This window comes from Verticillium alfalfae, genomic scaffold (genome assembly GCF_000150825.1).
Source record: "Verticillium alfalfae VaMs.102 supercont1.5 genomic scaffold, whole genome shotgun sequence".
In the NCBI taxonomy this organism is placed as follows: domain Eukaryota; kingdom Fungi; phylum Ascomycota; class Sordariomycetes; order Glomerellales; family Plectosphaerellaceae; genus Verticillium; species Verticillium alfalfae.
This window is the reverse complement of record NW_003315034.1, coordinates 2171602-2185839: the sequence shown is the minus strand read 5'-3', so window position 1 is coordinate 2185839 and position 14238 is coordinate 2171602. Positions and strand designations below refer to the sequence as shown.

Below are 14238 nucleotides of genomic sequence, written 5' to 3'. Positions count from 1 at the left end.
CTCTTTTCCAGTGAACACGTTGGTGGCCTCTCGGCCGAGCTGCAGGGCTCCTGTCAAGCCATAAGCCAGTACTACTGGGCAGGGTTAGCTTAACCGGCAAAGCGACGAGTTGCAGGGGCCTTGTGGCGGTCGGACGGCGGCACATGTTCAGCGGCAGATGCGAAGGATTCCGGAGCGCCCACCAGGGGCTGACATGGTTGCGTGGGGGCTGTCGCATACCGAGACCGAATTCGAAGGCGAGGTCGAGTGAGTCGAAGGGGAAGAATGCTGTTGTACAGAAGGGATGTGATTATGACTAGGCACGCCGTGCATAGATGCTGTTCTGCGTGTGGTCTCGAGGCTGTCTGTCAGAGCAGTCGCCCTTCTTTGCTCTCCGTGTCTCTCTGACACATAGACACACAGACACACACGCTCACTCTCTCTCGCATTCTTTCCGGGCTCCCCTGCCGTGTTTGGCTTCGTCTAGCATCGATTCTAGGACGCGACAGATCTATGCAGGGGGTCTTGGGAAGAGCTCATTTGTTGCGACGTGCAGAAGCGTCGACGCAATGACGAAGAAGGCTTGACTGGATGCGGAGCATAGCCGTTAGGGTTAATTGGCGAAGAGGGTGTCGTGCGACCCCTGCACCCTGAATGAATTGCTGCTAGTCATGCGTCGTTGTCGCGTTGTGTGGGCGCTGTGTAGATGTTGAGGGATCGGTTGCCCTGTTGTTATGGAAATGCATACCTCCCTGAATACGGTACCTACCAGACTTATAGCGTGCTGGGGTGCTGGTGCTGGGGTGTGGCCAGAGCCATCAATCTACCACAGGCAAAGCAGGGGTACCTGCCAAGTGCTTCCCTCACCTCGACCCCAAAAGATCAGGCAGACAGGAGGGGGCTCTGCACTTGCCGTGGGAACCTCTCCCCCAAGGGGCAGGTGAACGTTTGCTTCGGCAAGAGCTCGACGGACGGGACCCTCGTCAGCCTGCAGGAGCTTGGCTGAACCCTGGCTAGACCCTGCCTCGGTCGGCTGGCCCCTTTCTCTTTCCTCTGCTTCCCTCCCTCCCTATCTACCACCTAGGTACCTACCAAGGTACCTTGCCTTAGGCACCTAGGTAGGTAGGTTCGTCGCTGTGAGGACCCAAGACAGGTAGTGAAGTAGGTGGGAAGAAGTAGGAAGCACCTTGGGGACTGTTTGAATCCGCATACAGTAAGCCTCGTTCAGCGTCCAGGCCCGTATTCCCTTGGTTCGGTGAGGCAGCGGCAGCCAGTTCATTCGGTAGTGGGGTCCAGTCTGAATCATAGGTAAGCAGCTGGACCAGGCAGAGAGGAAGGGAAGGGACCCCTCAACTTGAATTAATGGTCCGCCTTCCCTCCGACGAACATAAACTGTCCGCTCGTCTGCACTCCACTCCATTCGCTCCATTCGACCACCTTCGGCCGTCCTCCATCTGCCTCTTCTTTTCATTCACTGCAATCACGCCGCCAAGCTTTGCCTACGCCCTGTACGGTCCATCATCAACGTTCAACGTTCACTTGCACTTCCATCTCCACATCACTCCAATCTCCACATTCACGACACAGAGCCCCGCCAACGCCAACATCAAGCTGCTTGACCCCGCGGCCGCTGGCGTCGGCGTTCGCAGCGAGCGCTAAGCCGTGGGTCTAAAGAAAACGGAGACCGCACTACCGCCGGCTTCTCCATCATGTTGGGAGCATCAAGCCCCAGCCCCACCACCGGCCCTGGCACCGGCCCTGGCACCGGCCCCGGGACCGGCATCGGTAGCAAGGGCAAGGCCGTCTGCGTCGCGTGCCGTGCGCGCAAGAAGCGATGCAACGTAGGTCGATCCATGATGGCCTGTAGCTGTTCTACTGCTGACCCGGCGCCTTCTGTTGATCTCTGCAGGGACAGAGACCATCATGCTCCACCTGTACCTTGCGCCAAGAGTTGTGCTCCTATCCACCAGCGCGGCACTCGCACGCATCGTCTGCCGTGCTGGCGAACGGTCACAACCTCAGCCACGTCCCCAGGCACTCGAATGGTCAGCAGCTCCAGTTCCAGCCGTACCCGATGCCGAGCTCGATGCCATACTACCCCTACCCGCAACTCTCGCCGTCGACCTTGCAACAGATGAATCCCGGCCTCATCCAGACCATCTCCGGCCTGGTCGCGACCCCCACACCCGACAGTGAACAGTCGCCCTTGTACTATTCTTTTTCGCCTCAAGAAACGTCCGCGTCCCCTCCCGGCGATGCCTTGGACCTGAACGCCATGTTGTTCGGCGGCGGCCCGGGCCATGCGACTGCCACATCGACACCCTACGCCGCCGCGTCGCACGGCACCGCCTTTCCATTCCCACAACCACCAGCACACCCTGCCAGCTGGCTACCCGCCTCCCTGCCGCATGAGCTTCCGTCCGTTGGTTCGTCCGTTGGCTCGTCGATGAGCTCCTCCGTCACGGGCTCCGTCTTTGACGACCGGGACCGTGCCAAGACCTCTCAGCAGTCGTCCGTCCATTCCCCACAGACACCCGACCAAGCGGGTGACAAAAATAACAGGACTCCATTAATCCCGCACCCTACCTACCTACCTACTACAACACCATTTTCACTATGCATCAGCACCATAATACCCCTAAAAAATCTAAGATTATAGGCGTAGCTGATTTCCTGGATTCTCAAAAAATCCCCTATATTAAACAACGTCTTTTTGACCACGTTGGCGTCTCTAAGAGCCGAGGGTGGCAGATCCTGCGCGAGCAACGCGACCGACGCCATCTCGATAAGCAACAGGAGACTCGCGGCCGCCCCCGTCTCCTTACACAAGGAGACCTACAGAAGATAGAAGCCTTTATCTGGGAGGCTGGCTTTGAGGCTCGCGCCCTAAGATGGGAGACTATAGCTTACGAGGCTGGAGTCTTCGTAAACTGCTCCCCGAGAACTATCCAGAGGTCTCTCGGGACCCTCGGGTATAGGAAGTGTATTGCCTGCGACAAGCAATGGGTGTCTTCAGCAATTGCCCAACGACGACTCCAAGCTGCAGAGAAAGCCCTCGCCTTACGCCCTACTCCAGAGAGCTGGAGAGATATCCGTTGGAGCGACGAAGTCCATTTCAGCCTTGGCTACGAGAAGAAGGCCTGGATTATCCGAAAACCAGGCGAGCGCTATTGCCCTGATTGTATCCAGGAACGCCTACAGCCCCAGGAGAAGCACAAGAAGAAACTCCATGCCTGGGCAGCAATTGGGTATAACTTCGTGTCAGAACTCGTATTCTACGAGGTCCCAGGCAATACCAATGGGAAGATGAGCCAGCAGGTCTATCGTGACCAAGTGCTTGAAGGCCAGGTTAAGCCCTGGCTAGAGGAGGGCCAGTCCTTTATTCTAGAGGAAGATGGAGATTCTGGCCACGGCCCTGGGAGTTCCAATATCTGTAGGTCTTGGAAAGAAGCTCATGGATTACGCTATTTCTTTAATACCCCAGGGTCTCCAGACCTCTCGCCTATAGAGAATGCCTGGAGAATTCCAAAGCAGAATATCCAACGCTATGCTGTATGGGATATAGAGCAGCTTAAAGCCTTAGCTATAGAGGCCTGGGAAGAACTCCGAGTAAATCCAGAACGCGTTAATTGCTGGATTGACTCTATGCCTCAGAGGATGCGAGATGTAATTAGAATGGAAGGCCGATTAACGGGTTGGTAGGTAGGTAGGTAGGGTGCGGGATTAATGGAGTCCTGTTATTTTTGTCACCCGCTTGCCGACCTACCGCCAGACGCCGCGCCGAGCAGCGAGCCCGGGCACCCCGAGTCCGAGACATCGCATTCCCCAGCCGTAACCGCCACTACAAATCTGCCCGACAGACGACAGTCGGAAGAGCTCTGCAGCATATTCTTCCAGCGGTTCTACATACACTTGCCCATTTTTTCCAAGGAACGCCTCTCGGCGGCATTGTCGACAGCTGCCACAGCGGCGTCCGCGCGAAGACGCCCCCTTCCTTATGCATTGTTTGCCCTCGTTGCTGCCAACCACACGGCTGCTGACATCCAGGCCCAACAGACGGGCTGGTATGACGTGGCCAAACATCTATATGGCCAGACATCGCACATCCCCGACGAGCCCCTCCAAACCCTGCAGGCTGCTGCCTGTATCGTCCTTCACGCTCTGGTCGTCGGCGATCATTCGACGGCTTGGCTGGTCCTCGGCAAGGCGTGGCGGCAGTGTGTAGCACTCGGCTTCAACCAGATGGATTCAACGTCGAGTGCCGCGGCATCGACCCTGTTGTTCGTCGATTGGAGGGAGCTTGAGGAGCGCCGCAGAACCATGTGGACTTTATTCATGCTCGACAGGGGCATGTGTTTCCCGATTGGCATGGCGCACTCGATCGACGAAAGACAGCTGCGGGTGAACCTACCCATGGGTGAGGACACGGTTCAGAACAGCGAAGCCGTGCCATCCCAATCAGGCGTGCTGTTCACGCCCAATTTTCGAAAGCTCTTGTCGCTGGTGGGCGCCCAGCAGACAGGCCCCAATGTGTTCCACTATCTCATCATATCGTACGTACTCCTCGGCCGCATTGTCGAGCACATGTACTGGCCTGAATCGGATGATGACGACGAAGATGATGCCCAACGCCACGAGTCCATGCTCGGGTCACTCCAGGAAGACCTGTCACAGATGCGCCTTATGCTGCCGCGGTCTGCCACCGACCTCGCCAACGCCGCCCATTCTGACTTTACCTACGTCGTGTGGTTGAACGTCATGATGAATGTCAACACGGTCTTCCTGTTCCACAGACCGCCGACGAGGCGGCTTGAACAAGGTTCACATGACGAAGATATGGTTAACGGCGAGGACGGCTCCAGTCGATCTGCGACATCCAACTGGGAGCTTTGCGTAGCCGTCGCCCGAAAGACGGCCATGCTCATCAGGGAGGCCAGCCGTGTGTCCACCGACCTCCTCATGAATCCAATGATCGCGGCGCCCACCTTCACATGCGCCCGGATCCTCGTGATCGAGCACCTGCTTTCTTCGGCACCCCTCAATAGCGGCGGTGGCCGTGTCGTGCGCACGTCTTCTGGCTTTGTGGCAGATCTGCAGGTACTGCTCCTCATGTTCGATCGACTGAGTGAGTCGTTCAGCGGTGTCGGCGCCAAATTCCGATCTGGCGTGCTGTACCATCTCAAGCAAGGCCCGGAGAATGCGAGGGAGATCAAGGCCGCCGGTAGCAAAGAGCTCCTCGAGAGCTGCGCAAAATGGCGGTCGGCAGTAGATGGCGACGACGGCACGAAAGGAGGCGCACCGTGATTGACGGGGACATATGATAGTAGATATTTCTTTCCTTCAGGCGTCCGAGCGCCTTAATGCATCTATTTTGCCGCTCCCTCCCCCCCCCCCCCTTTTTCCGATCATCTCCCAGCTAGACCCAGGACGAAAGCCTCCGCGATCAATCGCGCCACCATTGCTACACGTATGTATGACCGCCGGTCTTCATCTGACTCGCTCGGATTGTCGCGTCATCTTGACCATGCATTGTCTCATGGCACTCTTTCACTATCATGTTTATCTTTTTACACGAACAACTCACCACATCACGAGCTAGAAGCCCTCGTGACCCACAACATTATCCAGGATGAGCCTGCGGTCGACCGTTCTTGGCCTGAGATGCGCCTCCTCAGCAAGCAGATCCAGCGTCCGCCTGGCGTCCAGCTCGAACGGAACCCAGCCGGCTGCGTACCACTCGTCGAGTACCGCCGCTTGCAGGATCATTTCGGGATTACGGCTCGCGCGCAAGGTCGCGAACCACTCTCGGGGCTCCACCACCCGCAGCTCTCCGCCGCCATGTGCAGTCTCCAGCACCCGGTCAAGATTCGCGTAGGCGTGGAAGCTGCCCTCCTCGGGCACGAAGTGCCAAATCTTGCTTCTGTTCGTAGCCCCAGCCTCAGCTGCGACGCCGCCCTCTTGTCGGAACGCCAGGTGTGCCACGGCGGCTGCCAGAAAGTCGGCAGTGAGCCATCCCATGCCTCCGCCGAAGCGGGGCACCTTGCCCGTCTGCAGCGAGGCCTCGATGATGCGCCTGTTGATGTCGTCGCGAGGCAGGGCGGCGTTGGCAGGCGCGGTCATGCTGGGTCGGAAGATGGACACGGGCAGACCCTTGACGGCAGCGCTTTCGAGGAGCAGTTCGGCCGCCCAGCGGCACTTGAGGTACGCGAGGCGACCTGACTTGCCGGGCACCATGTGCGTCATGGCCTCCTCTGAGCGGCGAATGGTTGACTGTGTGCCGTCACCGTCGCCGTCACCGTCGCCGCCGCCGCTGGACAGGTCAGTGTCATGCCATGCCTGGAGATGCGGCACACCCCAGGTCGAGAGGTAGTGCAGCGCCTTGACGTTCGGCACCCCATGGTCGGCGTCGGGAAGCAGGCCCTGGGCGAGTCCGATGAGGAAGTGCACCGGGCCCAGGTTGCCGGCGCGCACCTTATCAAAGTTGCCGAGGAGTGAGACGTCGGAGGCGAGGTGGAAGATGGCGTGGGCTTGCCTGTCAAGCAAGTGAATCTCGCCCTCGGAAAGGCCCAAGGTTGGGTGCGAGAGGCTGCCTGGGAAGGCGCGGACACGGGAAAGCATGTCCTCGCCTAGACCGTCGGCTAGGTTGTATCGCTTCAGAGCGGCAGATAGGCCGACGACAGCGGCACTGTGGCTGTCGGCGGGCTCGGCGATGCAGAAGATGGTATGCAAAGATGTTGTCGAGAGCAGATGATGCAGCAGATGAATGCCGAACATGCTGGAGGCGCCGGTGAGAATGACAGCCGTAGGAGGATGAAGCGGCGCGTAGCGGACCGTCTTATCAATGCCAAAGGGAAGGATGGCTGCGGCCTTCCAGTCGACTGCTTCCTCGCCGGCATCGCTCTCGGGAGCCGAAACGTCCGTGTCGCTGCCAGCGGCGGTGGTGTCTGCAGGGGAAGAATCGGACGAAGACGTGGCCAGCGATGCCAGGGCATCGAGGACCAGCCTTTCCATGCCCTGAAGTGAGGGCCAGGCAAACAGGTCGGCGAGAGCCACCGAGACGTTCCACTTGTCCTCAATGAGGTTCTGAACGTTGACGAGGGCCAGCGAGTGGCCGCCGACAGCGAAGAAATCGTCGAGAGGCGACACGGGCACGCTTGTGACACCCGATACGAGAGCCTCTCTCCAAATCTCGGCCAGGACTTGCTGAATTCCGGAGAGTTCAGACCAGCTCTGGTCGTTCGAGGAGTTGTGAGCCGCGACTTCAGCCACTGGCGGCGGGAGCGCAAGGATGCTCTTGTAATCCGTCTTGCCCGCCGAGCTGGACGGCATCTCCTCGAGGAACTCATATGCACCGGGATTCATGTGCACCGGCAGCACGGCGCGCAGGGAGAATCTCAGCGCTCGTGCCAGTTCCTGGCGGGCCTTCGGCTGTTGATCTTCGTTGGTCATGTCATCGACTGTGTTACCCGCCGCCACGAGGTAGGCAGCAATGAGCTGTTCGCGTGGCCGGTACACCACAGCGACGGCGGTAATGACTACAGGGTCAACATCGTCAGTCGTGAGGGCCGGTAGGATGTCTTCGAGGGCGGCCCAAATGGCCGTCTCGATCTCGCCGAGCTCCGTGCGCATGCCGCGGATCTTGACCTACCGATCGCCGCCTATCCTGCCCTTGACGGACAAGGTTCCGTCTCTGTGCACGATGAACAGATCTCCCGTCCGATACAATCTACGCGGGATGTTGTTGTCGGCAGCATCGTTGGCGTCGGGGATGAACGCCGCCGCCGTCATCTCTGGGCGCCTGACGTACTCTTCGCACACCCCAGGGCCGCCGATGTAGAGCTCGCCAGGGACCCCAAACGGCGCCGGCCTTCCCCGGTCGTCGACGACGCGGAGAGTCGCTGGGAAGTGCGGCGGCGCGAGACGAGATGCTGTCTCCGGTTTGGTGATTCTATGAAATTGGTCAATGCATGCGAAACAGAACTGGAAAACTTGGTTGAGCTTACTCTTTGAGGGACACAGAAAGGGCAGTCTCCGAGGGTCCTGTACGAACGAACGAGTCAGCAAGTCCACCTCGGCGCAAGTTGGTTGAACAGCAGGGGCATCAGGCTCATGTGGTGAACAAGAGCCAACTCACCATAACCGTTCCAGAGCCGAGCAAACGGCAGCCCAAGGGCGAAGAAATCGCGGACGACCTTGGCGGGGACCACCTCGCCGCCGAGGACTAAGCTTCGCAGGGGCCAGGAACTCGGATCTCTGCTGCTTCTGCCGACGCCGGCTAGCAAAGCACCGAGCTGGGACGGAGTCACGGTCATGCTCGTGACGCCGTTGGCGAGGATGAGGTTCATCATGCTCGAGGGCGAGTAGCGCGCCTCTCGCGATGCAACGACGAGAGTACCCCCACACGCCGGTGCCGAGAAGAGCGACACCAGAGACATGTCAAACGTCGGCACCGAGGCCAGCAAGAGCGTGGCGTCGGCAGTAATACCAACCGTTGTCTCGTAGTAGCCGCGGTACCACATGCGCAACTGCAAGTGGCTCAGGAACAAGCCCTTCGGTCGACCAGTGCTGCCGCTCGTGAAGATGCAGCACAAAGGATCGTCGCCTCTGACGGGTCGCGCGATTTGAGGCGGCGCGCTGAACTGCCCGATGGTCTGGATCTGGTCGATCCTGTGAACATGGCGGGACTCGAGGCCAGCGGCGATCAGCTCGTGCACCCGGCTCCCTTCGCGACCTGTCGCGTCAACGAGGGCTCTTTGCATATCGACGTCCTCTATCATGGAACGCAGGCGCTCTTCGGGCACGTCGTGAATGGCTACGAAGGCGCACCCTGCTCTCCAGATGCCGTAGATGGCGACGGCCAGGTCGACGCCCGACTCGATGTAGACGCCGACTGCTTCGCCAGGTTCAGCTCCTGAAGTGATCAGTATATGTGCGATTGCATTGACGCGCTGGTCGAGTTCGAGGTAGGTCAAGCTGGTCGTCTCGTCGATGACGGCAATCTTGTGCGCATAGCGTTTCACCGATTCGTCAAAGAGCTGCGGGAACAATGTCTGCTCACACAGCTGGATCAAGTCTGCATCCCACCGGGGTCGAAGGATAGCGGCCACGGCCTCGTCATCCTCGCGCGAGGCGAGCCTAACGTCGCGCAGGGCCGTCTCACCGCCGGCCTCCATGGCGTGCACCATGAGGTTCTCGTACATGCGGGCCAGCTCCTCGATTGCTGACTTCGAGTACAGCGCCGTGTCGAACTCGAAGACGCAGTTCAGCGCGCCATCCATGGCCTCTTCGATGTCGAGGCCCACATCGGACTGCGAGCGTGCGTTGAAGTGGTCATACTCGACAAACTTGAAGTCGTCAAAGTCGGCTGTTGCAAAGGAGCCGTGCACGACATAGTTGACGGTGATCTGGAAAATGGGTCCGTGAGCCGTGCTGCGTGGGACGGCGAGCTTGTGGACGAGGTAGTCAAAGGGGAGTTCTCGGTGGGCGTAGGCGCCGAGGCACGCCTCGCGGAAGCTGTCGAGGTGGTCGAGGAAGCGCATATCGGGCGCCATGCGGGAGCGGATGGGCAGCATGTTGACGGCGAAGCCGATGAGGCGGTCGAAAGCCGAATGGCCGCGATCGCCGTCTGCTACACCAATGATAACGTCCTCGTCGCCGGTCAGCCGGTGGAAGAGGGCGGCGACGGCCGCCGTCATAAACATGAAGGGGGTCATGGCGTGGGCGGCGCAGAACGTCTTGATGGCGGCACCGACTTCTTTCGAAAGACGAAGGGTTGCTGTGCCCGTCTCGAGCTGCTTCACTGGCGGCCTCTGGTCTGCGTGCGCCAGTGGTAGTAGAGATACAGCGTCTGGAGCTCCCTCGAGCTGCGTCTGCCAGTACCCGACCAGCGGCTCGCGGAACGTGTCTTGGTCGATACACTGGCGCTGCCATGATGCATAGTCAGCAAACTGGAACGCGGGAGGCTCGAGGTTTTGCTGTGGCGCCTCGCCTCGCAGTAGTGATTTATAGATTGTGCTGATCTCGTCAAAGACGACGGCTGTTGATGTCCTGTCCCATGCCAGGTGGTGAGACGCAAGGAAAAGCCGGGAACGGCGTGTTGCTGAGGACGAAGGTGACACGAGGAGCCAACAACGGACTAGTTCACCCTGAGATATATCAAAGTTGTATGACTGGGCAGCCATCTCAAGTTCCCTCACCTTGGCATCAAATGCCGCGTCATCAGCAGCGGAATCCACCTCCACTGTCGTGAACTGGAAGCCAGTATCCGACGCGTCAACGGCGACTTGCTGCTGACCCTTTGGCGTGTCAATGAAGCGAGTCCTGAGAACCTCGTGTCGATGAAGCAGCACCTCCCAGGTCTTGCAGAGAAGATCAGACCTGACAGTGCCGTCGATGTGGCAGACAAGGAGGAGGTTGTACGCCGTCTTGTCCGAGAGGAAGTTGTGTAGGAACCAGAGGCGCTGCTGTGAGTATGACAGCGGCCGCGACGCTTCAGGATCGAGCCGTCGAGGGTCGGGAAGCTTGACCAGCGGAAAGGCAGATGACGAAGACTCTGGCGCCGAGGCATCAAGAACTTGAGCCCTGAGTTTCGAAAATACTCTCGCTACCAGCTCCAGGATAGACCTGCAACCGAGTATGTCAAAGACGGGCACGTCGACGGCCAGCTCTTTGAAGAACCAGTACCGACATGCGACGGCGTTGAGGGAGTCCAGGCCGTAGGCGGCGATGGGGGATCGAGGATCAAACGCCACAACGGTGTAGCCGAGAAGATTTGCAAGGCTTTGAAGGAAGCTCTTCATGATGAGTCCTTTTGTCACCTCGCCCTCCTCCTTATCGTGGTCCAATGACTTGTTTACTCTCTCACGGAGCGGCTCGTCGCCTCGCGTGCTGGCGGAGCTGCCCGAGGATCGCTGGTGGTCCATCAAAAAGCTGAATTCGGGCTGCTCAACCCAGAACATTTGCGTTTGGGTCGGTTTGGCTTGGATGATGCCATCGATCTTGTTGAACATTTGCAGGCCCGCGCCGATGAAGGATGCGCCAGACGCCCGGCGCGATTCGTACACGGCGGCCTTCATGAGCAAGGTCAACTCGTCAGGCCCGGCCGGAGCAAGGCCCGCCTGGTCGAAATACTCCAGGAGGCCATCGTTACCGGCAAGAATGCCGACGCCGTGCATCGGGGGCAGGGCCAGGGAGACGCCGGTCAGCCCCAGGGACCGGCGGTGGGCGGCGAGACGGTTCTGGAACGCGTTGCCCACGGCATAGTTAGCCTGCATGCGGTTGCCTGTCATGGACACGACCGAGGAGAAGAGGACAAATATGTCGAGATCATCTTGAAGCGTGGCACCGTGGAGGTTCCACGAGATGTGCACTTTGGCCTGGATCGAACGGTGCCACTCCTCCGCGGACATGGTCGCAAAGGGCCGATCAGCAAGCACCATAGCCATGTTTATGATACCCCTGATTGGCGATTCAGTGCGAACCTGAGCGAGCGCGGCCTCGACCTCGTCTGGTTGACTGCCATCGGCCTGAAGGATGCTTAGTCTGCCGCCGAGGCCGGCTATGCGATCTGTGAGTTCGAGCGCACCGTCAGTTGAGAGCGGTGATTTGCGACCCAGGGCCACGACGTGCTTGGCGCCATTCTTGACCATCCAGGGTAAAAGATGTCGACCGAGACCGCCCAAGCCACCGAGGACAATGTACGCGCCGTCGCCTCGGAAGAGCTGCTCTTCTTCCTGCTTTTCGTCGGTGGTGGCAGTCGTTCTCGGTGTGATCCAGGCAGTGTTGAGGGATCCGAGCCCACCAGCGTGTCGAAGTATGGTGGTAGAGAGGGGATTCTTCGCTGCATAATCGAATGCTTCAGAGAAGTCTTGAATGCCAAAGACCTCAGTCTCGGGCAGAGACTTGGCGTCCAGGGGGGCACTGGCGGCCAGGACCGTGGTCAGGGCATATCTTTCCAGTACAGATGCAAGACGCACATGGCGGCCGTTGACTAGAAAACCGCTGCTCCCGTCATATGATATTTCAAGGTCGTGAGTTGACTCCTCTTGCCGATGGCCGTTTTCCGAGTCGCTGTCTACAATCATTGCAGAGTTCCTGGCAGCGACACTGGTCACGGCGATCCTGATGGCGGCCGACAGTTCGTTCGCCCTTATCCTGTCGTTTTGGCGAACCCTTCCCTCGAAGGCGACGAGGCACGCAGCTGTAGCTTGTGACGCCAGTCTGCCAAGGGCGCGCACGAGGCCAAGGTTACTCTTACCATGCTGAGCATCATCAGCAGTTACATGGTCTTCGAGGTGAATTATCTGGCTGGTGTGGACGTATACCGTAGAAGCGTGGGCACCAGAGCACCAGCCGAAGACGCGGTTGCCATATGGTCTATCTGGATCACTTGTTTCCAGCGTCCTACCGATGAAGAAAGCTGCCAGTCCCTCGCGAGCGAGCGGGCCACTAGTGCCATGAATCTTGGCAACGTCCTCGCCACCAACGAGGGAAACCTCTACCAACACGCTGACAAGGGTTTCAGAGCCACAGACCCGTGCTGTATTGGGTAAGGATGGAACAGTGGTGATCATCTCGACACGGCCGTTACCGACGCCATTGATTTTGTACTCGAAGCCATGAGCCGCGCTGTTTCGAGTTGCCGGGACCAGGTCGACCGACGCCGAGAGCTCGTCATCCGGGTGGTAGCGGAGACATTGGACGATGCCGTCTTGTATGTATAGCTCAACTTCGGCGTCTCCATCCCTGGTGCGCTCATAAATCTGACTGCACAAATTTTCCAGCTCACTATCCCCAACGCTCTTGCTTACGGCGATACTCACGCCTCGGAAACGGGGGTTCTCCGTGGCGAGAGTTCGGATGAAAGCGCCATCCACACCGTTGAATGGCTGCGCTGTGGACGCCGAAGACACCCAAACCAGTGTTTGTACGTGCCCCACGAGACTCTGCGTCCACGTGAGAGACTCATCTGGGCCTGCGGCGTCTCGCAGTAGAATCGAGCTATCACCAGTGTCGAGGATGATGGCGTCGAACGGTTCGGAGAACAACGACTCGTCTTGCAACGCGGAAACATCCTGAACTTCGAAATGTGAATCTGCAAGCCTGAAGCTGCGAGGCAGTGACTCGGCTGGCGCAAAGACCCGAACCCCCATCCTAGAGCTGTTAGATTCGCTTTTTCCAGCAGCATCGGTCTCGGAACCAGTCAGGCTCTTCTGAATTCGGCGTCTTCCAATGATCCAATCCCAGCCTTCTTTGCTCTGGGCGGAATATACGGGCTCAAGATTGGATGGCCATGTGAACTGTGTCGCACCGTCATGGCTATCAGGCCGGTTATCTTCTTCACTCTTGGTTTTCTTGAGTAAGCATATGAAGCCAGATGGGTGCACGCGACTCGAGGCGGATTCGTATCGGTCTGACAGGGTAAAAACGGCATGGAACTGGGCGTCAGGATCCGAATCGAGTGAGGGGGTGATGCTGAGACGATTATCAATTGGCCATTTGTTGGTAATACTTGTTCCGCTTTCTGAGGCGTCAATGCTCTGGTTGACGATGGTGAGAGATCTGAACCGTGACCTGTTGGTTGACCAGCTCAGTTTCCGAAGGCCCGATACGATGTGGTACGCCGCGGAGTCAAGTCCGTCGTCATTGCCAACATCAATCGCGAGATCAGCCATGGGCCACTTGTGCGTGAGAAGCTCGAAGAATCTGGTCAGACTCAAGAAAGCGTGGCCTTCTTGGCCTGTGCCAGAGTCATAGTCCAAGTCAGAGTTGCCTGCGTACGTTATGTCGGGAAGAATCTTGCGCTGAAAGAATAAAGATTCGAGGGCAGGGTCTGCCTGTAAAGGGGCCACTGCCACGTACTCTGCGTTGCGGAGGTCCATCAACGTCTCGCCATCCTTGGCCAGAATCTTGGCGCTAGCGAGTGCTATTCCGTTGATAGGAGCACTGCTCGTGACAATGGACGGGACTTCATGTCCGTCCAAGTCTGAACATTCGAGGCGTCTCGTGCTGACCTCGATGTCTTGGATCGATCTCAATCGGTACTGGCTCGGTGGCAGCGGGGCACCGAGGAGCATGAGTGTTGGAAGCCGGAGCACCGAGTCCAGGGCTAACGGGCTGCAGGCACCGAGGGGGTTGTCCGATAGCAGCGCCGCGGCCTCTGTCGAGTTGAATTGAAGACCTGACGTCCTTTCCAGTGTCGGCACTGGAAAGGATTGGGCTCGCTTAAGGCCTCTCTCGTCATGTCGGACTTTGCTTATA

General features: G+C 58.6%; 4 protein-coding genes across 4 annotated transcripts in view; 3 read left to right on the top strand and 1 right to left on the bottom strand.

Moving 5' to 3' along the window:
- The window catches only part of VDBG_04996 (Amt4), a gene marked incomplete at both ends in the record, with an annotated part of 1211 nt that extends 961 nt beyond the window's left edge, over window positions 1-250 (top strand). The window contains one exon of the mRNA XM_003005344.1: window positions 89-250. Coding sequence (XP_003005390.1) covers window positions 89-250 — 162 coding nt within the window. The remainder of the gene's footprint in view (window positions 1-88) is intronic.
- Window positions 251-1688: 1438 nt separating this feature from the next.
- On the top strand, window positions 1689-2648 carry VDBG_04995 (predicted protein; the record flags this gene model as incomplete). Its single annotated transcript, XM_003005343.1, has 3 exons — window positions 1689-1820; window positions 2114-2490; window positions 2639-2648. The coding sequence occupies 3 exons, from the start codon at window positions 1689-1691 to the stop codon at window positions 2646-2648; spliced, it is 519 nt and encodes a 172-aa protein (XP_003005389.1).
- Window positions 2649-2981: 333 nt separating this feature from the next.
- On the top strand, window positions 2982-5283 carry VDBG_04994 (conserved hypothetical protein; the record flags this gene model as incomplete). Its single annotated transcript, XM_003005342.1, has 3 exons — window positions 2982-2985; window positions 3473-3588; window positions 3694-5283. 3 exons carry the CDS (start codon window positions 2982-2984, stop codon window positions 5281-5283), a joined length of 1710 nt encoding a protein of 569 aa, XP_003005388.1.
- A 291-nt stretch (window positions 5284-5574) lies between these two features.
- VDBG_04993 (lovastatin nonaketide synthase) lies at window positions 5575-14054 on the bottom strand (the record flags this gene model as incomplete). The annotated part of the gene is made up of 4 exons (XM_003005341.1): window positions 5575-7623; window positions 7678-7927; window positions 7983-8019; window positions 8114-14054. 4 exons carry the CDS (start codon window positions 14052-14054, stop codon window positions 5575-5577), a joined length of 8277 nt encoding a protein of 2758 aa, XP_003005387.1.
- Window positions 14055-14238: the final 184 nt, after the last annotated feature.